The sequence below is a fragment of the Lissotriton helveticus genome, chromosome 3_1 (genome assembly GCF_964261635.1).
Source record: "Lissotriton helveticus chromosome 3_1, aLisHel1.1, whole genome shotgun sequence".
Taxonomy (NCBI): Eukaryota; Metazoa; Chordata; class Amphibia; order Caudata; family Salamandridae; genus Lissotriton; species Lissotriton helveticus.
Genome location: NC_136061.1, coordinates 809,598,251 through 809,622,005, shown reverse-complemented (window position 1 = coordinate 809,622,005; position 23,755 = coordinate 809,598,251). Strand labels below are relative to the sequence as shown.

At 48.3% G+C, this 23,755-nt stretch overlaps 1 protein-coding gene across 2 annotated transcripts in view; it reads right to left on the bottom strand.

Moving 5' to 3' along the window:
- The window catches only part of HPS5 (HPS5 biogenesis of lysosomal organelles complex 2 subunit 2), a 594,029-nt gene that overhangs the window by 367,489 nt on the left and 202,785 nt on the right, over positions 1-23,755 (bottom strand). For both annotated transcript variants that reach the window (XM_078681077.1, XM_078681076.1), the window contains exon 9: positions 5,952-6,040. In XM_078681077.1, the coding sequence (XP_078537203.1) occupies positions 5,952-6,040 (89 nt within the window). The remainder of the gene's footprint in view (positions 1-5,951; positions 6,041-23,755) is intronic.

Here is a 23,755-nt window from a genome sequence, read left to right as displayed (position 1 = left end):
AATGTTCTTAATCATTACGGCGTTTTCTGCCTCTGTGTATATCCCGGCGGAAGAGTACACCCCCCCCCCACCCCCATAATATTCCGAGAATTCATGTGCTATGGCTTGCAGGTCATTGATCGTCCTGTAATTTCCCTTCTGTAACTCTGGTACCAGCCGCGACACCACTCTCCCTTCTCAAGCCATGCTGTCAGTTTGCTGGCTATATCCCCATGCTCGTAGATCCTGCTTTGGGTCTCATCGTGCTGAGCTCTGGCCCTATCCCTAGCGAGGCCCCTATATTCATCCTGGTGCAGTTTTAACCGGTGCATACCTTCTGGGGTCGTGTCCCTAGATACCTCAATCTCCAACCAAGTCACCTCCGCCTCCACCCGTTCTATTTCGGCCTGCCGTTTCTTCTTTTTCCCGGCGATGAAAGATAAAACCTCCCCTCGAATAACACCTTTATACGCCTCCCACAGGGTCCACCGAATCCGTATTCTCTTGGAAGTACCTTTCCGTGCTTTTAATGATTTCCTTCTTGATGGCGGGGTCTCTCAAGTGCCATGCGTTAATAGGGGCTACTCTACCTACATCAGATTGGCCAGTTTCCAGCAGGAGCCAAATTGGTGAGTGGTCGGACACTCCCCTTCCCAGGTGTGGCACCTCCTGAACCACCGCTGCCTGGGCCGCAGGTATCAATACATAATCTATTCTGGACAGGGCGTGGTGTGCGGCGGACACGTGTATAATGTATCCCACTCGGGTTACTCTACCTCCAACCATCAAGTTTTAGGTTTTTAAACATATACAAGACAGTTTCCATTTTAGTTAGCCTGTCCTGCAAGTTTACCTTGACCCAGACACTGCATGTCATTATGGCGTTAAGTTAGGTCATACTGATTTGTATAGCACACTAATCACCCAAGAGGGTATCCAGGCGCTTGGGCAGGTGTGTAGATTTGTGGTCCACAAGGTGCTTATACGAAGAGCCAGGTCTTCAGCTTATTGCTAAACTCAAGAAGTGAGAAAGAGGCTCTGATGTGTCGAGGGAGTACTTCTTAAGGCGTGGATGTGATGTAGGAGAATGAGTGACCTCCAGTTTTGCTCTTGTGGATGCAGGGAAAGTGTGCGAGTGAGTGAGGTAGAACATCGGTATTGTCAGGTGGGTTGGTGAAAGTGTATGAGGCTGTTTAGGTATTCTGGTCCTGTGTTGTGTAGGGCTTTATATGGGTGGGTAGGAGCGGTTTGAATTGGCTGCGCTTATAACTGGGGAGCGAGTTCAGTTTCCTGAGGTGCAGTGTGATGTGGGTGTTGCGTGTTGTAGGTGTGGCATGGGATGTGACGTATGAGTCTCACAGAGGTGTTCAGGATGTTGTGGAGTCTGCGTAGGAGTTGTTTGGAGATTTCGGCATACAGAGTGTTGCCGTAATCCAGCCTGCTGGTGATGAGTGCTTGGTGACGGTCAGTCTGTTGTTCTGAGCAGTTTGGTGCGAAATGCCTAGCCTTTGTTTTAGAATGACACCCAGAGACCAATATTACGGAATATTATAATTGTTTCACAATATGGTGCTTTAAGTGAAAAAAGCGGTCATATTTTATAGATTGCTACATTTGTTTTAACAAATTATGAGCAAATACAAATGAATGCACATGATATCTATAAAAGAGTTTCTATATGTAGTTGTAAATGTATCTGTAGCTTTGGGTTTAGCATTCTGGACTGGGGTGTATTAAAGGAAACATCTCCACTCACCCCACACACCACAAGGTGTGTGAGCAGGATATTAAAGGGCGGCCCAACATTAAAGGTAGTGCTTTCGTATGATCGCATGATGAGCACAAGTGGTTCTGGCTCAGTTCAACCTAGCGCCAAGACACCCTCGGGTAAACGCACGATTAAGTAATAAATGAAACATACCATAATGCTGCATCTTTTTAGGACACATCAGTGCTTGAAATGGAAAAATAGAAGGGCAGGTAGTCTGTACCAGAGACACCTTCTTTGTTCTGAGAAGTGCCGGTACTCTCCATTTTAAAGCATTACGTCTCTCTTGAGAATTGCCAGTACCCTCCCTCTCAAAAAAAACAAGCATTTGCAATGCAATAGGTCTCGCATTTGCGAGAGTTTAAGCTATTGGCATTGTAAATGACAATGCCTTTCATTTAGGTTTTAAAAACCAACACGTAAATAAAAGGCATTGCCATTTACAATGCCAATAGCTCAAACTCTCACAATTGCGAGACCTATTGCATTGCAAATGCTTGTTTTAATCCCCACCCCCTTGTTGTTGTGGTACATGCCAAGGGAAACTATTCCATCATGACAGTTTGTGGTATAGATAAGGTAGGTTCCTAGTGCTGTTTTGTGGCATTATATCATCTTATGTCGAACACACAATATTTAATGTATGAGAAAGGGGGTAAAGTCCACATAAAGTCCACATTTGTAAAGCGCACAATCACCCGTAAGGGTCTCTAGGCGCTGGGGGGCCGTCGGGAAGATTAAGCGAGCTATTGCCCAGAGTCACATGGTGCTGGGCTAACCTGCCGCCGGAGCCGGGGATCGAACCGTGGTCCCCAGATTTCAGCGTCAGTCGCCCTGGCCGCGGCGCCACACCTCTTCCAATGGCTTATGTCAGTGCTTTAATATAGGTGCCATCGAAAATAGACATTTTGTTTTTGCTGTTGTAATCATGCAGTTATTTTGGAGAGTTACAGGCATTTGACATCATATACTGTGAAAATTCAGGGTCAAAGATCATATGATGTCACTTCCTGGAAAGACATTACGGTGTAAGGTTGATGTCACTTTGCATTTTGGTCAATATACACCAACGGTGTTTATGAATGGTTTAAATAACTCTACCACAATTAAAAAAGAAAAAGTAGCGTCTGATTTTCTTAAATTTAAAGAGAGTGAATAAAAAACAATACACGGGCAATGCACTGTTTCTGACTTGGCTGCACCAGAATCTGGAGTGAGTTCAAAGGGACAGAGACCTGCTGGAAGAAGGGGACCCGGCCAAGCGGTGGGTGGGAACTGGTTGCCCTGGTCCCCCGTGGATAGGGGTTGGCTGGACCCAAGGAGGGAGGGGACTGCGCCGACTCAGGCGTGAGCCTGGCAGTGGGAGAGGGCTGCGTTCCTCCGGGTGACCTTAAACCGGCCCAGGCCGGGGTGGAGCAGGGGCTGCCTGCCGCCACGGCCTGGAGGATGCACCGGAGCAGAGGCTACAGCAGCGGTGAGTGTGCCGCGAGGCTAGTGGCGGTGGTATGAAGAGAGGGTCCCCAACACCCCCTAGGGAAAAACATGGAAAAACAGCACATTTGCCCCGGTATCAAAAATCCCCCCCCCCAAAAAAAAACTACAAATCATCGCACTAGTTAACTCCGTGGTTCGAACTCGGCCCTAGAGAGGGTCGTGTGTGTACATCGTCAGTCAGCGCATCTGGGGATGCAACAAGTTTGTTTCTGTAAGCGCTGCCGCCTCACTCTACTCGTGTGGTGGGATCACCTTCCCCCAGGACCCGCGGAAGACGTTCGTATGGTACAGAGATACCCACCAACAGAGTGCGGCTCTCCTCACGGATGCTCCCTTCCCCCACCGCCAAGGACTGCCTTTAGTCACGGCGCTTCCTTGAACCCTTCTCTGCCTGTGGCCACAAGCATAGCGTGGAGCCTCCATGGCACTGAAAGCAAAAGCGAGATCCCTATTGTTAAAAAAAAGCCGCATCCAGACACACTGACCTACCAGAGAAACTGCTATGCGCCAGACGTGCAGAGAAAGACTTTGTTCACTGCGCACGCGCGTCAGTCGTTTTAAGCCTTACGAAGTTTCACTTTCTCAATGTGCCTGCGCAGTTTTCTGTAGATCTTACTAACGTACGTGACGTCCATCACTATGCACGCGTGCTTTTATCCGGGCAGTGACCGGCTTGCGCGAAATTTCACCCAGATATAGCTGGAGCAGTTGGATGAGACCGGCAGGTTAGTGTTTTTGTGTGCGAGTAACGACGTAGTGAGTATCGTGCAGAGAGAAATAACTCTGGGGAAGCTGGACGGTGTTAAAGGGCCAGGAGTTGGCATTTGAGCCCATTAGATGGGGTGCGTTAACATTGGTGACGTGCTGACGTGGTTGAGACTGTGTGTGAGGCCATTTGAACGGTTGTTGAGCGGGAGTGTCTGGACAGCTATAATTATAATGGCGTGGGCCCGGGGAAGAGACGATGGGGCGAAAGTGAAACTGCATGCTGGTTTGAGGAGATGTGCGCATGCCTGTACGTGCGGGTCCACAGACCCCAATCGCCGCACGTGCACCGGCCTGTCTCCCTTGAGGGGCATGTCGCTGACAATAAGTCTCGCTGGCGACAGCGCTTTCGCGCTGCAACACCAGGCGAGACCTAAAAAGTGCCAGCACTCCATACTGGGCAGTACCGGCCCATTTAAAGCACAGGCAGGCACATTACCTCAAGCCAGCAGGATCCATCCAGGCTGCGCTGGCTCGGTGCTTTCTGGGGAGTTTCTCAACGCAAACTGTCTGCTCTTAGCACAGGCTCTCGCTCCTTCCGCTTCTCAAGGACCAGGAAACAAGCAGCTTCCACGGGTCCTGAGCTCAGGAGACGGCCTCTGCCATGAGAGGGGCTTTGGGTGTGTGGGAAGCAAAGGAACACCACTGGTGCTTAGAGCACACACCCAGGACTTTACAAACGGCATGGGAGAATTATCCACACACCTCTCTCTAAACATGTAAACTCAATATTCACAGAAAAAATGCGTAAACGCGGTTACAGCACAAGAGAGCATTTAAAAAAAGTTTGTTTTAAAATAACGTGTTTTCCAACCTTACAGTAAATTACTTGTCTGCTTCTAAACCAGACCTTCTTTTCCTAAGTGGAGCAAGGCCGACGGCGCAACAAACGAGTAAACGATCTGTTTTCGTATGCCGAAAGCCGCTGCGTCCTTCTAGTGCCATGTAAACACCACACCAAGGATAATGAGGTGGAAGGCAAACACTTTTCACGCTACTCGCATATGAATGGGCAGGTATGCCAGTGCGGCCTGCAAAATGGGTGGGTGGGTTTGCAGGTGAGGGGGGGGTTGGGTGGAGGGGGGATTTGAACGGTCACAGTAGTAGTAATCTATATAAAATTAAAAACATACCTTCCTCCACGACGCATCATGCGCCGCCGTCTCAGCTCCTGCTGCTCGAGTCCTGGCGCGTTTTAGGCAGCCTCCCTCCTCCTGCTCCCCTAAGCCAATCACAAGACTGCAATGGCAGCGTTGTGATTGGTGCTGCGCAGCGGAGAACCGCCCCAGCCGGGCGCCAGTAGGGAGGCCATTTTCTCTAAGTAGGCTGCATGCAGCCTACATAGAGAAAATGTTGATTGCACATGACTGTTTTGGTCAGCCCGGAGGCCGACCAAACAATCAGTACCCACAACAGTGGGCAAGCCACCCCAACCCCCCCTGTCCTCGAGCAGGACCGCCCACAACCAGGCACTTCTGCTTTCTCGCATGAAATGGAAGTTTTACCCTTTTATGTTTCGGCCTTCTCGCACTGCGAGAAAGCAGTGTGCGACACCCCCACGCCCCAATGGAGGAGCCGCCACTGATGTTACAAGTTTTTCCATGTTTTCACGGTTATTGAAAAGCACAGCTGTTTTTATTATCTTCCGTAATGTTACCAATAATATGTGCACTAGATCCCAGCATTTTAAAATAACTACTTTAAAATAAATATGCTGAAATGCAAATTTAATTTCTAATGATCTTGAGTGTGCAAATCATTAATGAACAATTGTTCGGATTACCACTGTTCTCTGATAGTAACCCAAAGGCATTGACACAACTTCAATTATGTACTGTATGGAGTTCTGCGGGGCTACAATAACTTTTATTTAGAATTCGAAAAAAAATGTAGGGAAGCCTTTAGTCTGTTTGACAAAAATAACGGCAAGGAGATGGTTGCATACCTTTTATTGCACTCCATAGTAGCACCTGAACATTTTGAGGCACAAAAATATAGATTCCTTGTTCTGTCCAGGACATCACACAGCAGTCACTGTAAAAGAAAATAATAATCAGCATCAAAAGGTATTTTAATATGTGCAGCTGAAATCTTTTTACTAATTTTTTTTTGATCAAATTTATTTAATTGAGTTCAGCAAAGCAAAACAGTACAGCATTTGGATAAACTAAGCATTGTGTAAACGTGTTCCTCCCTGGCGTTTCGTGCCTCCCCGAGCTCTCAGGAGGGGCGCCAAGTGTCCATGTAAGCTCGGAAGGCGGGAACCGGACCCCTCAATGTATGCTAGAACTCCGATATACAAACCTCCCCCTCCCCAACTGTCCCCCTCCCCTGGTTTCCCCAAGACCCCCGCCCCCCTCCCCTCGGTGTGTTCCGGTGCTTCGTCAAGAGGTGACTGTTAGGACCCCCGTCTAGACCTTGTGTTCCACCTTACTCGTAGTGTCGCGAAATTCATCCGCTAACTTCAGGACTCTTAGATATTTCTGGCATGTAAGCTCAGTAAATTCTTGGGACAGCATGGAAACAAATGGCTGCCATATCTCTTTGAAGGTGTCGGACGTTTGTGTGAGCGACGCTTGTATCCTCTCCATCCCCATGATGTACCACAATCTGTGCAACCACCCCGTGTGCGTAGGTTTTCTCGGCGTGCCCCATAGTGAGAGGATGTGTTGTGTTGCTACTCCTAACGCCAGTCCCATCTGTCTCCCCCTAATTGATTTGAGCGGGAACATGAGTTTGTTGGGGAGCCCTAGGATTGCATACGCTGGGAAGCGGGGGATATCAGTCTCAAAGTAGGTGTCCACATCCTTAAGTACCTCTTCCCAGTACTCTTATACCTCCACACAGTCCCAGAGTATGTGTAGCATAGTCCCTGTGTGCCCGCATTCCCTCCAACATTTGGGGTCTCTGCTTGGATTACCCTGATGCAGGCGTTCTGGTGTCAAGTGCCAGTAGTAGGCCACTTTTACCGCCGTCTCCTTGCTGGCTGTGTTTTTAGCAGTGTGGTGGGCCCTGTAATATATGTCGTGCCATTCCTTGTCTGAGAGTGTGCGTCCCAACTCCCTCTCCCAACGTTTCTGACCGGCGGACCTCGTCGAGGGCGGCGGCGGGGAGAGCAATTTATAAAGTTCCGTAATCGACCGCGTGTCCACGTTTTAGTAATAAGCCATTTCTCATACGGAGGGAGGGGGCGGCTGACCAGTGGTTCGACATCTTTGTGCGTGAGCCAGTGCCTAAGCTGAAAGTACTGGAAGCGTTGTGGTTTATCAATCGCATAATCCGCAGTTACCGTGTCCCATTCCAAGAATCCCTGTATGTCGAATAAATGACCCGCGGAGCGGCATTCAGTTTGTCGCCATTGGGGGAAGGACCCCGGAGGCATCCCCGGAGGGAACGCCGGGTTGTCCAGCAGAGGCGTCATTGGAGATGGGAAGGATGTTAGGCCTTTTGGGACCGCTGTTGCATCCCACACTTGGAGAAGTGTCCTAGTGATAGGTGATTTCTTAAGGTAGGCCGGTCTGTCCGGCCTCGCCAGGAACGGGACCTTCCAGAGAGGTACGCCGGCCATAGCCCGGTCTTGAAATAGCCAGTGCTTTTCGGAAGTGGGTCGGGACCATTCCAGGAGATATCGTAGCTGCGCCGCTTGAAAATAGCGCCATAAGTCAGGCACCCCTAGTCCCCCCTCGGCCGTCTCCCGTGTGACCAAATCACGTCGTAGTCGAGGGCGTTTACCGGCCCAGACGTATTGTTGCAGAGTGTCTTGCAACTTCTTAAGCATACCCACTGGGGGGGTGACGGGGATGGTCTGGAACCTTTTTACTCATTTTAACTATATCTGCTAACCTTTCCAAAGCTGAGGCAAGTTGATTGACTTGCTGTGCAAGGTGGTCAGTCTAATGGCCACCTTACAAACGTAAGACAAGATGCATTGCTTGGCTCACCTATGCCACCACATGTTACTTCACATCCCAAAGAGCCAACAAGAGTGGCTAATTGTTCCGTGGGTAATAGGAACAAGGAGGCGTTTCTGAACTTGCCATGCAATGCAGATGGCATCAAGAGCAAGTTATTGCTCCCTCACTGGAATGAATTCATAGAGAACTTTGTTGTATGCTTATTCCAAGAGACTTGGAGTATCACTCCAGTGTATAAGGCAGGCTTTGCTAGCTTCTGTGTACCGGCAATTAAAAAAACAAAATGGGCTACCATGCGGGGGTTTACTAATATGGGTCAAGCTAAGCCTCTGTAGCAACATATCGCAACCACCCGTGAACAACCTAGATATTATGGGAATTCGCCTTAAGGGACGTTTGACTAATATCATTGACATCTACAGTGTTTATGCGAGAGGCACCAGAGGTGGCAGACCCTCAGCGACCATTACATTGCTAAAGGAGCTTTTGAAAAAGAAAAATCCTCTCCCCTCCCTAATAGTAGCCGGGGACTTCAATACAACCTTCAAACTGCTAGATAAGGACGAGTTGCTAGAAGCTTTAGATGAAGAGAAGAAATGGATGGTAGCTCTAGATTGTAATTACTGCAAGCAGTTAAAGCTAGAGATCTAGAGGGGAGAAGAAATGACAATTAGTCCTACAAGTTATAATTGTGGAAAGCTAAGCCGGATTGGAACAAAGCTAGATGGCAATCCCTTAAGGATGAATGCCAATCCAGAGATAGAAAAACATTGTGGACATTGTTGGCGCAAGGCAACAAGACAGGTCACGCCGAACCAGAAAATTATATTCTCTCCTCCGCTTGGCACATTTTCTCTAACTAATAGACCGATTGTGAAGTGCCAGTGCTACCCGTGGTGCCATCCAGAAGGAATACTGAAACTAATAGGATCCTTTTTTCTGAGAAAGACATCTCGGCTGATATCAGCACTATTGTCCTGTCTAAAGCTCCGAACCCTTATGGGATACCGGGCGACCTTTTTCTTTGGGATATCTCCGGGTGGACGCAATATATGTATGTACTATTCAACGCTATTGTTGAAGTTGCCCCTATCCCCGATTCCTGGAGAGGAGCAGAAGTTGTAACAGTATTTAAAAGAGGCGACAAGACCTCTGCCTGCAACTACAGGCCTATTAGCATCATCAAAGCAACACAGAAGGATTTTAGTAGGGCTCTCTAGGGCAAAATTCAGGAATTGACCAATGATAACAAAATGTTGTCCCCATTCCAAGCTGGGTTTAGAGAGAAAACAGAGACCATTGACCAAGTGTTGCGTTTTCTTCTCCTCTGCCGGAAAACAGTGTTAATTGAGAAAGGTAGCTTGTACATTGCTTTTATAGACCCCAATACGGCTTTTGACCTAGTACCCAGTCAGAATCTGTGGGAAATAGTTAAAGACTTAGGCCTGCCTGAGGAAATTGTATTTTTACTTTTTTGCCTGCATGAAGGAAGCACAGCTAGGACCCCCTGGGGCTTGCAAGGCCAGCTTACTTATCCAATCTTTGTTAACAAGGGTGTCTGCCAAGGCTGTGTATTGCCCCAACACTTTTTTCACTATTTATTAATAATGTGGTACAATTTCTGAGCACAAAACCGGTAGATGCTCCTAAAGTGCAGGGGTGGGGGGAGGAGGGGAATGTAAGTACCCTGCTTTTCGCTGACGATTCTTTGCTGGTATCTAAAACACCCGGAAGGCTACATTTACTACTAAACCAGTTCCAAGAATTCTGCAGCACTAAAGGCTTAGTAATCAATACAACTAAAACTATATTTAGGGCTCTGAAATCCCATAAATCTTATCGGGGTGGCCCCAGGCTTGGAGGTATACCGCTCGAGAGGGTCAGTGCCTTTGATTATCTAGGCCTAAAGCTAGCGGACATTCCCTTGACTCCAAAGCAAGATTGCGCCCTTTGTTGTTCTGGCTGAGGGTTAAGACGACCCTTGAACTCTTGCCATATGCACGTGCTCTGGAGGACGTAAAACGTAGGGACACAGCCAATAAAATCAGCTGGCTGAGAGGTGTTGAGAACTTGCTCACAGCTATTGACATAGGTGATATATGGGTGGCCGATGATTTTACTTTGCTCCCCCAAAAACATGATAAGAAGAATGCCTATTGGGAGTTGGACATTCAGGAGGAAACTAGAAGTGGGGCTTGGGGGAAGCTGACTCTAGACTTCATGGCCCGCAAATCAGATAGCTCCCTGGAAAGATACCTTGATGTTATTGAACACCCGGGGGACAGAAAGTTGTACATTCAATTCAGGTTTGGCACTTTGCCCCTGATTGATTTTACTAGCAAATGGAACTGTAGGAAAGAGGTTATTCTCAGCTGTCCCGGCTGTGGGTATCACGAAGAGTCCCTAGCCCATGCAATGTCTGCCTGCCCATTATACGTGACCCAGAGGAAAAATTGTCTTACTCCGATCTGCAGGCTACTGGGAACTAACAATCATAGAACCGCTTTGAGGATCCTGAACTCAGACGTCAGACCACTCTTTGCTTGTGCCGTGGCACAATTCTTGGGTCAAATGTGGGGTACTAGTTCCAGGGAAAAGAGGGGGAACACTAAGGATAATGGTACTTACCAGTATGCATCTGTTCTTGCCATGTGGAGCTGCAGAGTTACACACTGTGCATAGATGGTCACCTAGTGTTGGGCCCGGATGTTTGCAGTTTGTTTTGTTGTAGAAAAGTCTTTGGAAGTCACGGGATAGGGGACTCCTCCTTTGGATGATACTGCGCATGGGCATCGGCTCCATCCCCAGATTGTTTTTCGCCATTAGGGAAGTGATGGAGCTGTACAAGAAGTAGTGATGTCCATGTGATTTGTATCTAATTAAGATAATACTGGAACAGATAAAGGTAGCCGGGGAGGCGGGTGGGCGTGTGTAACTCTCCAACTCTACATGCCAAGAACAGATGCCTACTGGTAAGTAACATTTTCCGTTCGAGGCATATGAGCTGCAGATTACACACTGTGCATATATTGTATAGCAGTACCCACACCTAGCGGCGACCTCCAGTATCTGTTGCAGTTGTTTGAAACAGAGTTTTTAGTACATCCTGACCCACAGTGGCTTGTTTAGTTTGCACATCTACACAATAATGTTTTGTGAATGTGTGCGATGTAGACCATGTAGCTGCTTTGCATATATAATCTAGGGGACTGTTCCCTAAGAATGCCACTGAAGCCCCTATTTTCCTTGTAGAATGGGCTTTTGGAGGAATTGTTAACGTATGTTTGGCTTTCTGGTAACATATTTGTATGCATTGAACAATCCAACTAGCTATCCCTGATTTTGATATGGGGTTGCCTTTATGTGGTGGTGAAAAAGACACAAAAAGTTGTTTCGTTTTACGAAAAGTTTGTGTCCTTTCGATGTAGTACAGTGATGCTCTTTTGACATCTAAGGTGTGTAGAGCTCTTTTTGCGACTGTTTGGGGCTGCGTGAAAAATACGGGCAGCTCAACAGATTGATTTAGATGGAATGGTGAAATGACCTTTGGAAGGAATTTAGGATTAGTGCGTAGAACCACTTTGTTATGATGCATTTGCAAAAAGGGTTCTTGAATGGTAAATGCTTGTAGTTCACGGACTCTTCTGCGAGAAGTAATAGCTACTAGGAAAGCTACTTTCCAAGTTAGGAATTGCAATTCACATTTATGTAACGGTTCAAAGGGGGGGTCCCATTAACCATGTAAGAACAATGTTTAAGTTCCACACTGGTGAAGGTGGCGTTCTGGGAGGGATTATTCTTTTGAGTCCTTCCATGAAAGCTTTTATAGCAGGCACTCTAAAAAGAGATAGATGTTGTCTATTTTGTAAATATGCTGCAATGGCAGCAAGGTGTAGTCTGATAGACGTGTAAGCTAGAATACATTTTTGAAGGTATAATAGGTATCCTATGAAGTGTTGAATAGAGACATCTAAAGGATTTATGTGGTTGTTTTGACAGTATATTAAAATTTGTTTCCACTTAGCAGCATAACATGCTCTAGTAGTGGGACGTCTGGCTTCTTTAATAATGTTCATGCATTCTGGAGGAAGGTTGAGGTAACCAAACTCTATGACTTCAGGAGCCAGATCGCTCGGTTGAGCTGAGCTGGGTCCGGGTGTCTGATCTCTCCATGGTTCTGTGTTAAGAGGCATGGAGATAGGCTTAGTTTTTGTGGTGGTACCACAGATAGTTGCAGCAGCGTGGTGTACCACGGTTGTATGGCCCAAGTTGGAGCAAGTAGAATTAGTGTTAGGGAATGTTGTTGTAGCTTGCGTACCACTAACGGAAGTAGTGGGAGAGGAGGAAAAGCGCACGCAAATTTTCCGGACCAGTTCATCCATATCGCATTGCCTTTGGACAGCGGGTGTGGATATCTGGCGGTGAAGTTTGGGCATTTTGCATTTTTGTGGGTGGCGAAGAGGTCTATCTGAGGTTGGCCCCACATTTAAAAGAACGGTTGAAGAACTTGTGGATGAAGTTCCCACTCGTGGATCTGCTGTGTCTGTCGACTTAGCAGATCTGCCATGGTGTTTTGTACTCCTGGAACGTGTTGGGCTAAGAGGAACATCTTTAGTGGTATAGCCCATCTCCATATCTGCTGTGCTAACCGAGAGAGCTGCAGAGAGTGTGTTCTTCCTTGTTTGTTTATGTAGTACATGGCTGTCATATTGTCTGTGCGGACTAAGACAGCTTTACCTGATACTTGTTTTTGGAATGCTTTTAGTGCTAGAAAAAGAGCTAGTAACTCCAAGTGGTTGATGTGGAGTAACTTTTGTTGCGGTGTCCACCTGCCTTGCATTGTGTGATGCAGTAGGTGAGCTCTGGCTCTAGGAACGGTCGGCCCTTTGAAAGGTTTGTGGTGCTCCACCATTGCAGAGAGCGAGGAGTCCGACTGTCTACCAACACTAGGTCTATTAATTGACCACGAGCCTGGTTACATTGGCGTGCCAGGCACTCTTGAAGTGGACGCATTTGCAGTCTTGTGTGAGGTATTATAAATATGCAAGATGCCATCATTCCTATGAGCTGCATGAACACTTGAGCTGGAAACTATTGTTGCAGCTTGAATCTTGTTAGGAGAGTTTGTACACTTGTTATCCTCATTGGAGAGGGATAGGCTAGTGTTAGTTGGGTGAGATATTGTTGTATGTGTGAAGGTTGCAGATGTGGCTTGGTGTGATTTACTGTGAATCCCAAGTCGTAAAGCAGTTGAATTGTAGCATGAGTGTGTTGTACACACTGGCTGTATGAGCTGGCTTTTATGAGCCAGTCGTCTAGGTATGGGAAGACGTGAATATGTTGTCTTCTTAAGTGTGCTGCTACTACTGCAAGGCATTTGGTAAACACCCTTGGCGCTGTTGTGACTCCGAATGGGAGCACTTTGAACTGGTAGTGCTGCCCGTCTAGCACAAATTTGAGATATTTTCTGTGCGCTGTGTGGATGGGAATGTGGAAGTAGGCGTCCTTGAGATCTAGAATGACAAGGAAGTCGTTTTGTAACAGGAGTGGAAGGACTTTTTGGAGTGTAACCATATGAAAATGATCCGACTGTATGTAAATGTTTAGAGGTTTGAGGTCTAGGATAGGTCTTAGAGATCCGTCCTTCTTTCGGATTAGAAAATATAGGGAGTATTGAATATGCTACTTACCAGTATGCATCTGTTCTTGGCATGTAGGGCTGCTAACATTCATATCTTAGCATTAGATCGCCGCCTAGTGTTGGGTCCGGATGATCGCACATTGTTGTCCTGGAAGAGTCTTCGAAGTATCCTGAGATAGGTGGCTCCTTCCCTGGACTACAGTGCGCATGGGCATCGGCTCCATCCCCAGATTGTTTTTCGCCATTGTGGCAGAAGATGGAGTGAAAAGTGTAAAGGATGTCCATGCTAATGATTGAATACAATAGTATATCTGCAGCTGCGACAGGCACCGGGGAGGAGGGTGGGCGATATGAATGTTAGCAGCCCTACATGCCAAGAACAGATGCATACTGGTAAGTAGCATATTCAGTTCGAGGCATGTGGGCTGCTAAATTCATATCTTAGCATAGAATACATAGCAGTCCCTCCATCAGCGGCGGTTGCCCGTGCCAGCTGCAGAAACCTGAAAAAGTGTCTTGAGAACAGCCTGTCCTACAGCAGCTTGCTGCTTGGAATGCACATCAACACAGTAGTGTTTCGTAAAGGTATGTGGGGTAACCCACGTGGCTGCTCTGCAAATGTCTTCTAAAGGAATGTTCCCCAGGAAAGCCATGGATGCCCCCAATTTGCGTGTGGAGTGCGCCCTTGGGGGTATCGTTAAAGTGCGCTTGGCCTTTTGATAACAGATTTGGATGCACTTAACGATCCACCTGGCTATTCCTGCTTTGGAAATAGGGTTGCCTTTGTGCTGTGGTGAGAAGGCAACAAAAAGTTGTTTTGTTTTCCTAAAGTGTTGTGTTCTGTCTATGTAGTACATCAACGCCCTCCGTACGTCTAACGTATGGAGCATTCTTTCCGCTACCGTTTGTGGGTTTTGGAAGAATGCCGGTAAGTCAATAGTTTGGTTGAGATGAAACTGTGACACCACCTTCGGAAGGAATTTGGGGTTAGTACGTAGCACTACCCTATTTGGATGAATCTGAATGAATGGCTCTTGGATTGTGAGCGCTTGTAGCTCACTAACACGCCTCAGTGACGTAATAGCAATGAGGAAAGCTACTTTCCACGTTAGGAACTGGAGTTCACATGAGTGCAGTGGCTCAAAGGGTGGTCCCATCAGTCTGGTGAGGACCACATTGAGGTTCCACACCGGAGCTGGCGGTGTTCTTGGGGGAATGACTCGTTTCAGACCTTCAAGGAAAGCTTTAATGGCAGGCACCCTGAAGACAGAGAGATGCTGCCTATTCTGAAGATAAGCTGCGATGGCGGATAGATGTATCCGAATAGAAGTGAACGCTAGATTGCACTTGTAAAGATGTAGCAGATAGCAAATGATGTTAGGGATAGATGCATCTAGCGGGTTGATGACATTGGCTGTACAGTAAATGACAAAACGCTTCCATTTTGCAGCATAGCATGCTCTGGTAGTAGGCTTCCTTGCCTCCTTGATGATGTCCATGCATTCTGGAGGTAGGTGGAGGTATCCAAACTCTAGGACTTCAGGAGCCAGATCGCCAGGTTGAGCTGTTGCGGATCTGGATGCTGAATGTCTCCATGGTTCTGCGTTAAAAGTCTGGGCGTGAGGCGCAGTCTTTGATGCGGCACCACTGAGAGTTCGAGGAACGTGGTGTACCATGCTTGGCGCGCCCACGTTGGAGCAACCAGGATAATAATAATAATCCACATTTGTATAGCGCACAATCACCCGTAAGGGTCTCTAGGCGCTGGGGGCCGTCGGGAAGATTAAGCAAGCTATTGCCCAGAGTCACATGGTGCAGGGCTAACCTGCCGCCGGAGCCGGGGATCGAACCCTGATCCCCAGATTCCAGCGTCAGCCGCCCTGGCCGCGGCGCCACGGATGAGAGTCATCGAGTGCTGCCTTAGCTTTCTTGCCACCAGCGGTATCAGAGGGGCTGGCGGAAAAGCGTACGCAAATTTGCCTGACCAGTTCATCCATATCGCATTCCCCTGCGACTGTGGGTGAGGGAACCTGGCGGCAAAGTGTTGGCATTTTGCGTTTTCTTTTGTTGCAAACAGGTCTATCTCCGGATGACCCCACTGCTGGAAGTACGGGTGGAGTACAGATGGGTGTAACTCCCACTCGTGCATTTGATGGCTGTATCTGCTGAGCAGATCCGCCATCTGATTGTCCTTGCCCGGGAGGTGTTCTGCCATGAGGAAGATGTTCCTCTGAATGGCCCACCGCCACATGCCCTGAGCCAGATGAGACAGCTGTGGCGAGTGGGTGCCTCCCTGCTTTTGAATGTAGTACATCGCGGTCATGTTGTCCGTCCGGACTAACACTACCTTGTTGCACAGATGTACAATGAAGGACTTGAGCGCCATGAAGATTGCCATCAGTTCTAGATAGTTGATGTGCATCTTCTGTTGCTGCGTCGTCCATAGTCCCTGCACTGTGTAAGTGAGCAGATGAGCTCCCCATCCCTGGAGAGATGCGTCCGTTGTCAGGGTAATCTGTGGCACTGGCTCCTGGAACAGTCGGCCCTTGCAAAGGTTGTGTGGAGTCCACCAATGCAGAGAGTCGTATGCCCGACTGGTAACCAACACTAGGTCTGTTAATTGTCCTTGAGCCTGTGTCCACTGATTTGCTAAGCACTCCTGGAGCGGGCGCATATGCAACCGTGCGTGAGGGACTATGAAGATGCAGGAGGCCATCATGCCTATCAACTGCATGAACACTCTCGCTGGAAGTGAGTGTTGTGGTCTGAACTTCTGGATCAGAGACTTCATGCTGTTTATCCTGACTTGGTTTGGTTGAGCCATGGCCGTCAGGGTATTGATCGTCGCACCTAGAAACTGCCGGACATGTGCCGGCTGAAGATGCGACTTTGGGTAGTTCAACGAGAACCCTAGATCGTGAAGGAGGTGAATGGTAGTCGACATGTCCGCGGCGCACTGTTGTTCCGACTTGGCTTGAACGAGCCAGTCGTCCAGGTAGGGGTAGACATGGATGTTCTGCCTCCTGAGGTGCGCTGCTACTGTCGCCAGACACTTGGTAAACAATCTTGGGGCTGTGGTCACTCCGAAGGGTAGGACCTTGAACTGATAATGCCTGCCTTGGATAGTGAACCTGAGGTATTTTCTGTGGGACGGGTGTAGTGGTATGTGGAAATAAGCATCTTTGAGGTCTAAGGTTGCTAAGAAGTCCCCTTGGTTTAACAAGGGAAGAATCTGTTGCAGTGTGAGCATATGGAAATGTTCTGACAGTATATACAGGTTGAGGGGACGTAGATCTAGAATGGGCCTGAGAGATCCGTCCTTCTTCGGAATAAGGAAGTACAGGGAATATACCCCTGTGCCTTCCTCCTCTACTGACACGAGCTCGATTGCGCCTTTTTGCAGCATCACCACTACTTCCTGCTGCAATAAGTGCAAGTGCTCTGCGGACATAGGCCGTTGCCTTGGTGGGATGTTGGGTGGAGTGGATTTTAACTCTAGACAATAACCGTACTGGACAAGTTGTCGCACCCACCTGTCTGTGGTGATGTTTCTCCAGACGGGCAGGAACTGCTGTAGTCTCCCCCCGACAGGTGTTAAGTGGTCGGGGGGCAGTGACAGAGAGTCACTGTTTGCTTGGGGCAGAGGAGCGGGAGTTGTTGTTCCCTCTGCCACGTCCTCTGGTGCTGTTTCCTCGGTAACCCCCCTTGTTCTGTTTGGGGTACGAGGATTGTGCTCCACCTCTAGAGAATTGTGATTGTTGACCCATCTGTCCTCTGGTGACTCCACGTGCACCTGAGCGACGAAAATTGTTGCCACGAAACTGTTGTGATTGTAGGGCCCCCATAGACTTAGCAGTTTCGGTGTCTTTCTTAATTTTTTCTAGGGTGGTGTCCACATCTGGACCAAACAGTCTATCAGGATTGACTGGCTGATTAAGTATGGTTGTCTGAATGTCAGGTTTAAACCCCGATATGCGGAGCCACGCCTGTCGTCTCAGCATGACGCTAGTGTTAATGGCCCTAGCTGCTGTGTCTGCGGCATCAAGTGCACACTTTATGGCTGCGTTGGAGATCAGTTTTCCCTCTTCTATAAGCAGTTTGGTGCCCTCTTGAAACTGCGAAGGCAGGTGTTCTAAAACCCGCTCTAGGGTGTCGTAATGCGCGCTATCATAACGTGCCAAGAGTGCCTGTGTATTTGCAATACGCCAAAAATTGGCAGCCTGTGCAGCTACCCTTTTGCCTCCTGCCTCTAGCACCTTGGACTCCTTATCCGGGGGAGGAGCTTCACCCGTTGTTTGGGAGTTGGCCCTTTTGCGGGCATTTGCGACCACCAGGGAGTCAAGCGGCAACTGTCCCCGAATGTATGCAGGGTCTGCAGGTGCTGGTCTGTACTTCTTTTCGATACGTGGATTGACCACTCTCGCCCTGGTAGGTTCCTTAAAGATGTCCGCAGCATGTTTGAGGACCCCTTTGAGCATAGGCAGTGTCTTTACTGTCCGTTCAGAGACTGAAAAAGTGTCAAATAGAAAGTCTTCTTCTACTGGGTCAGCATGCATGTCCACATCATGATTAGCAGCTGCCCTTTCAATGAGTGCATGAAAACCTGCAGAATCTTCTGTTGGGGATGCACGTGCAGTGAAAGGCTGTGGGTCTTGCCCCACATCTTGGGTGCCTTGGTCACCAATGTCATCATATGAATCCGGCTGTGCATCTGGTTCATTGATGGGGAAAGTGTATTGGTCATCTTCAACATATCCCTCACCCTCAGAGTGTTCTGGGGAAGGAGTTGGGCTCCTTCTTGGAGGAGGCTGGATAGGTTCCATGAGGCCTGAAGCGTCTTGAGGAAGCCTTTTTTTCTTTAGGGGGATGACATAGGAGTCCACTGGCTGTGAAGTGATCCTCCTCTTGTAAAGGGTCAATTTGCCCGTGTCTGCGTCGATAAAACGCTCAGAATCCTCTTCAGAGTCGAGTACCCGACTTGAAAGTGCCCCTGCCGTTGAAGAATCCGACTTCTTTGGCGTCGATTTCGTTGAAAAGGCCTTTGGCGTCTCTTTTGGCGGCAGAAGGAAGAGAAGTTTACCCGCAGGCTTCACCGGAATGTCCATCGGCTTCTGTGGCGATGGCATCGGAGCCGGCGTAGCAGAGGCCTTCTCCCTGATTCTCTGTAGTGAAGAGGCGATGGGGGACGCGTCACTTACAGTGGCCTTTGGCGCCGACGAGGAGGTCTTGACCTTGCCCTCGGATCCGACGTCCTGTCGGCCCTTCTGAGTTTTGGACGATGATGCCGCAGCCGCCGACCCAGAGTCCTTGGACCGATGCGCAGATGTGCCAGCCTTCGATCCGTGTGATTTTGTCGGCTCCGTCACCACCACGCGTCCGACTAACGGAATCCCAGTCGGAACCGGAGCCGTGTCGCTGGCTTTGGCGGGCTTTGACGGCGTCGCAGCGGTTGACCCGTGCCGACCACCCTTCGTAGAGGATCCCTCCTCTGGCGCCGATTTCGACCCTGTGGAATCGACAGATTTCTTCGACTTTTGTGGACCGGAGGTCGACGGAGTCGATGAAGCAGCGGGTGTAGTCGTTTTTGGTGGTACGGCTGCCATCTTAGGGTCGCTCGAATCGATAAGTTTCGGTTTCGTTTTCGGGTCGGCCATTTTAGGTGTAGTCGATACCGTAGGTTTCAGTTTCGGTTTCGATACGGGCTGCGCAGCAAGTATGTCCGTGGCCGGGCCTGAAGGCGGGGCCGTGGCTTGCGGTACGGGGTCTTGGGTAAGGCCGACAGGCGATCCCGTGACCCGATCTTGATTTTCGTAACCTTCGGGGCATAGCTCGTCCCCTGAGCTATCTTCCGCGGCCCCATAAATCTCTTCGACGTCCCCTACCTCGTCGACGTATTCAAGGCCTTGATCCACGACTCCGTCGTCGTCTTCCGGATCTGCCTCGACCTCAGTCTCGGGCGGGGAGATTTGAAGATGATGGCTCTGGTCCTCCTCTTCTCGGTCGCCGAAGATGTTTTCTGGATCCGGGGCCGCTTGTCTGGCCTCAAGGCGCACCGCGCGCCGAAGCTTGAGTGTCTTCTTTGACCTGAATTTTGCGCAGGCCCTGCAGTTGTCTTCGTTATGGTCTGGTGAAAGGCATTTGTTACAGACCGGGTGCACGTCGATATGTGGGTATTTGGACCCACAGAGCGGACAGTACTTAAACGGACTCCGCTCCATGCTGGAAAGTTGCGTCGTGTCGCGATGAGAAGGCCTCGATGTCCGAAGAGTGCAAGCACTCCGTTGATTCCGACTCCAAGAGACGGAAGAACTCAAGACCGTGCGCAAACAATACCGACGCAAAGAATACAAGGCCTTTTGGCCGTAAAAAGTTAGTTTTTCTCGGTTCCGACAGAGAGACGTCGAGACCGCATCCGAACCCAATGGCGGAAAAAAACAATCTGGGGATGGAGCCGATGCCCATGCGCACTGTAGTCCAGGGGAGGAGCCACCTATCTCAGGATACTTCGAAGACTCTTCCAGGACAACAATGTGCGATCATCCGGACCCAACACTAGGCGGCGATCTAATGCTAAGATATGAATTTAGCAGCCCACATGCCTCGAACACTCCTTTGTTTTGCTGATGCTTTGGGACTATTGCTATTGCATTTATTTTCAGGAGGGATATTACTTCCTATCTGAGCAGTGTTAAATGTTCTTGTGACATTGGACGCTGCTTGGGTGGTATGTTTGGGGGGGGTGGATGTTAGTTCTAGACAGTAACCTGATTGAATTATTTGAAGCACCCACCTGTCTGATGTGATGTTTTCCCAGGCTGGCAGGTATTGTTGTAGTCTTCCCCCGACCGGAGTAGAATGGGACGGGGGAAGGGGAGTCATTGGACAGGGGTAGAGGCAGAGCGGGAGTTGTTGTTTTTACCTCTGCCTTTATTATTGTTACCCCTGTAACCTCCCCTTTGGTAGCCCTTACTATAGGTGGATTGTGTAGGGGCTTTGTATGAGGTAGAAGGTGTGTCGGAAGAGTATCCTCTGGTGGCGCCTCAATAAGATGAGCGGCGAAATGAACGTCGGGGAGCCTGCAACTGCAGGGCTCCCATAGATTTGGCTGTATCTGTCTCCTTTTTCATTTTTTCAAGTGATACATCTACATTGGGTCTGAATAAATGTTGTTCATCGAAGGGTTGATTAAGTATAGCACTTTGGACTTCAGGTTTGAACCCTGATATGCGTAGCCAGGCATGTCTACGCAATAAGACACTGGTGTTAACTGCCCTGGAGGCAGTGTCTGCTGCATCAAGTGCATACCGAATAGAGGTACTTGTACTTATCAGGGAGGAGTCACATTAGTGATTCTAATTCGTCATAATGTGCCCTGTCATACCTGGCCAATAATGCTTGTGTATTGGCAATACGCCACATGTTTGCTGCTTGAGACGCAGTTCTTTTCCCTGATGCGTCAAGTAGCCTAGACTCTTTATCTGGTGGGGGAGCTTCACCTGATGTTTGTGAGTTTGCTCTCTTGCGTGCATTGGAAACTACAAGTGAGTCTAGTGGTACAGGACCTTTAATATATGCTGGGTCTAAAGGGGCAGCTTTATATTTTTTCTCTTTTCGAGGGTTAATGAAGCGAGTTCGGACTGGGTCCTTGAAGATATCAGGAGCATGCTTAATCACTCCTTTAAGCATTGGTAAAATGGATGAGGACCTTTGTGCATTATCAAAGGTATCCATTAGAAAGTCTTCATCTACAGGGTATATATATATATGTATGCATATCTACTCCATGATATTGCGCGGCTCTGTGTATCAACTGGTTAAAACCCATAGTATCTTCTGGTGGGGAAGGCCTTGAGGGGTATATGTCATCTTGAGGGACATTTGGGATGTCTGGGTTGTTATAATCATCCCACGGGTCAGGTGAGCCTGGAGGAATAGATGGATTATCTATGTTATCCCCTATATCATCAGAGCTTTCATCCCTATTGTCATCGTCTGGTATGATAAGAGGATGTAGGGGAATGTTGTGGTAGGGGAGCAGGTGGTGATGGTATAGGTGGAGGAGAAGGGGAAGGAAGTCTTAAAGAAGAGGTAGCCATGTCCTTCTTCTTTGAATGAGGAGCTGGCGCTGGTTTTCCAGTGGTAGCTTTTTTGAAGCTAAAGTTAGCTGACCAGTGATTGGGTCTTTACCGAGAGTCTTTTGTGCAGGGTCGGGATGAAATAAGTCCTCTGCAGGAGGCCGATCTTTTGGTGCGGAGGGAGGTTCCGGCACCGAAGCAGTTTCTCTTGGTTTTTTGGCAAGTTTCGGTGCCGAAGGAGTAGCGGTGTTCTTCGGCGCCGGTGGTTTGGATGTCGGCGGGGCCGGTGAGGTTGTATTTTTCTGTGCTGGTAGGTGTGTGCCGGCAATGTGGGAAGGCCGACTCGAGCCAGAGTCGCCTGAAGGCTTAGTTAACTTCTTAGCCGGGCCCGAAGGTGGGGCAGTAGAAGCAGTGCGTCGGTGTGCACCCGAGCCTGAGGGCGAGGGTGTGACCGGGGTCTTCTGAGGAAGGGTCGGGATAAACAGTCTTACTTACGATCCGCTATGCTGGAGTGATGTCCTCAACTTCCGAATCTTCTGCCTCGGAGTTGCTGTCGACGTCGTGTTGTTCGGGACGTCGACACCTTCTTGAAAGATGTTGTCCGGAATCGGAGCTGAAGATCGAGCCATTGTTCTCCTAGCTCTTCGGTCCCGGATAGTCTTTTTGGAGCGGAAAGAGGCACAAGCGGAACAGTCTCTGGCATCGTGCTCCGGGGAGAGGGAAAGGTTACACACTTCATGAAGGTCGGTGTGGGGAAACTTCGACCCACATTGAGGACACTTTTTAAATGGCGTCCTTTCCATGAGCTGGAGTCAAGGCCTAGTTAGGCCCAAAGGCCATCGACTATGATCAGGATCGAAATCTTCGTTGTTGAAGAGTAGCGTTGACTGGAAAAGCATTAAAAACTAATTTTCTGTAAGTTGGTGAGGATTGCGTGCCGAAGGAAATCGGTTCCAACACAGAGCGCTGGAAACACATCCGAGCCCGGTGGCGGAAAAAAACAATCTGGGGTTGGAGTCGATGCCCATGCGCAGCATCATCCAAAGGAGGAGTCACCTATCCCGTGACTGCCAAAGACTTTTCGACAACAAAACAAACTGCAAACATCCGGGCCCAACACTAGGTGGCCATCTATGCACAGTGTGTAATCTCTAGCTCATATGCCTCGAACATAAAGTTTCAGCCAAATCTACTAGGATTTAGTATTTTAAACCTTTAACGATGGTCCCATTTGCGATTTTACATGACATTCTGTACCCACTGTATTCCGATATTTTAGTACGGTTTTATCACTGATTAAATACACTGATCTAATTTTATACACTAATGTATTTTAAGACTGTTTTATGATTTCTTTATTGCATTTATTATTACTGTTTTACAAATGTGAATCACCTGATGGTATTGGAGAGAAACAGCAACTGCGAACAACCACGGACTGCATTTAACTGTATAAATCCTTTTGCAAGATTGCACATTTTAATCTAGGCCAAAAATCAAATATTAGTGCCATTTATTTCATTGATTTTTATTCGGTTGTTGCATAAATTGTTGGGATCATTGGACTGCTAATAAAGCATGTAGATATAGCAGAATTTTAAACATTATCGTTGCATATTCCTACGACTTTACCAGGCTTTTGATCAAGATTCACATTTTATGAGTGCCATTTCAATCATTGGAATTTTGTAAGCAAACGTTTAGGACTTGTTGTCGAAATAAAGTAACTGAAAAGAAAACGGATATGCACTCTCTGGCACCAGGCACACCCCTCTTCCAAGGAGTGTTGCTGCTGGACACTCTGATAGGTTACAGGAATCGATGTGTGTAGACTACAGTAGTGACTGAGCAGTATGTTTGTGAAAAGCACATGTTCTGCCTGCTCCAAAAATATCACGAATTTTGGGAATTGGGATCCATAATTTTGCTTTTTTTGCCACAAAATTTGCTACACCAGGCCACAAAATGCTGTAAGGTCTGATGGTAGTGTTTCAAATAAATGACACAAGTAATCTGTGCCTACCCTTCATCCCACTTCATCCACTTGCCACACCCACAACAATCTTCTGCTTAGTACTCCGAGTACATATTTCTACACCTTACACTGTACACTGTACTC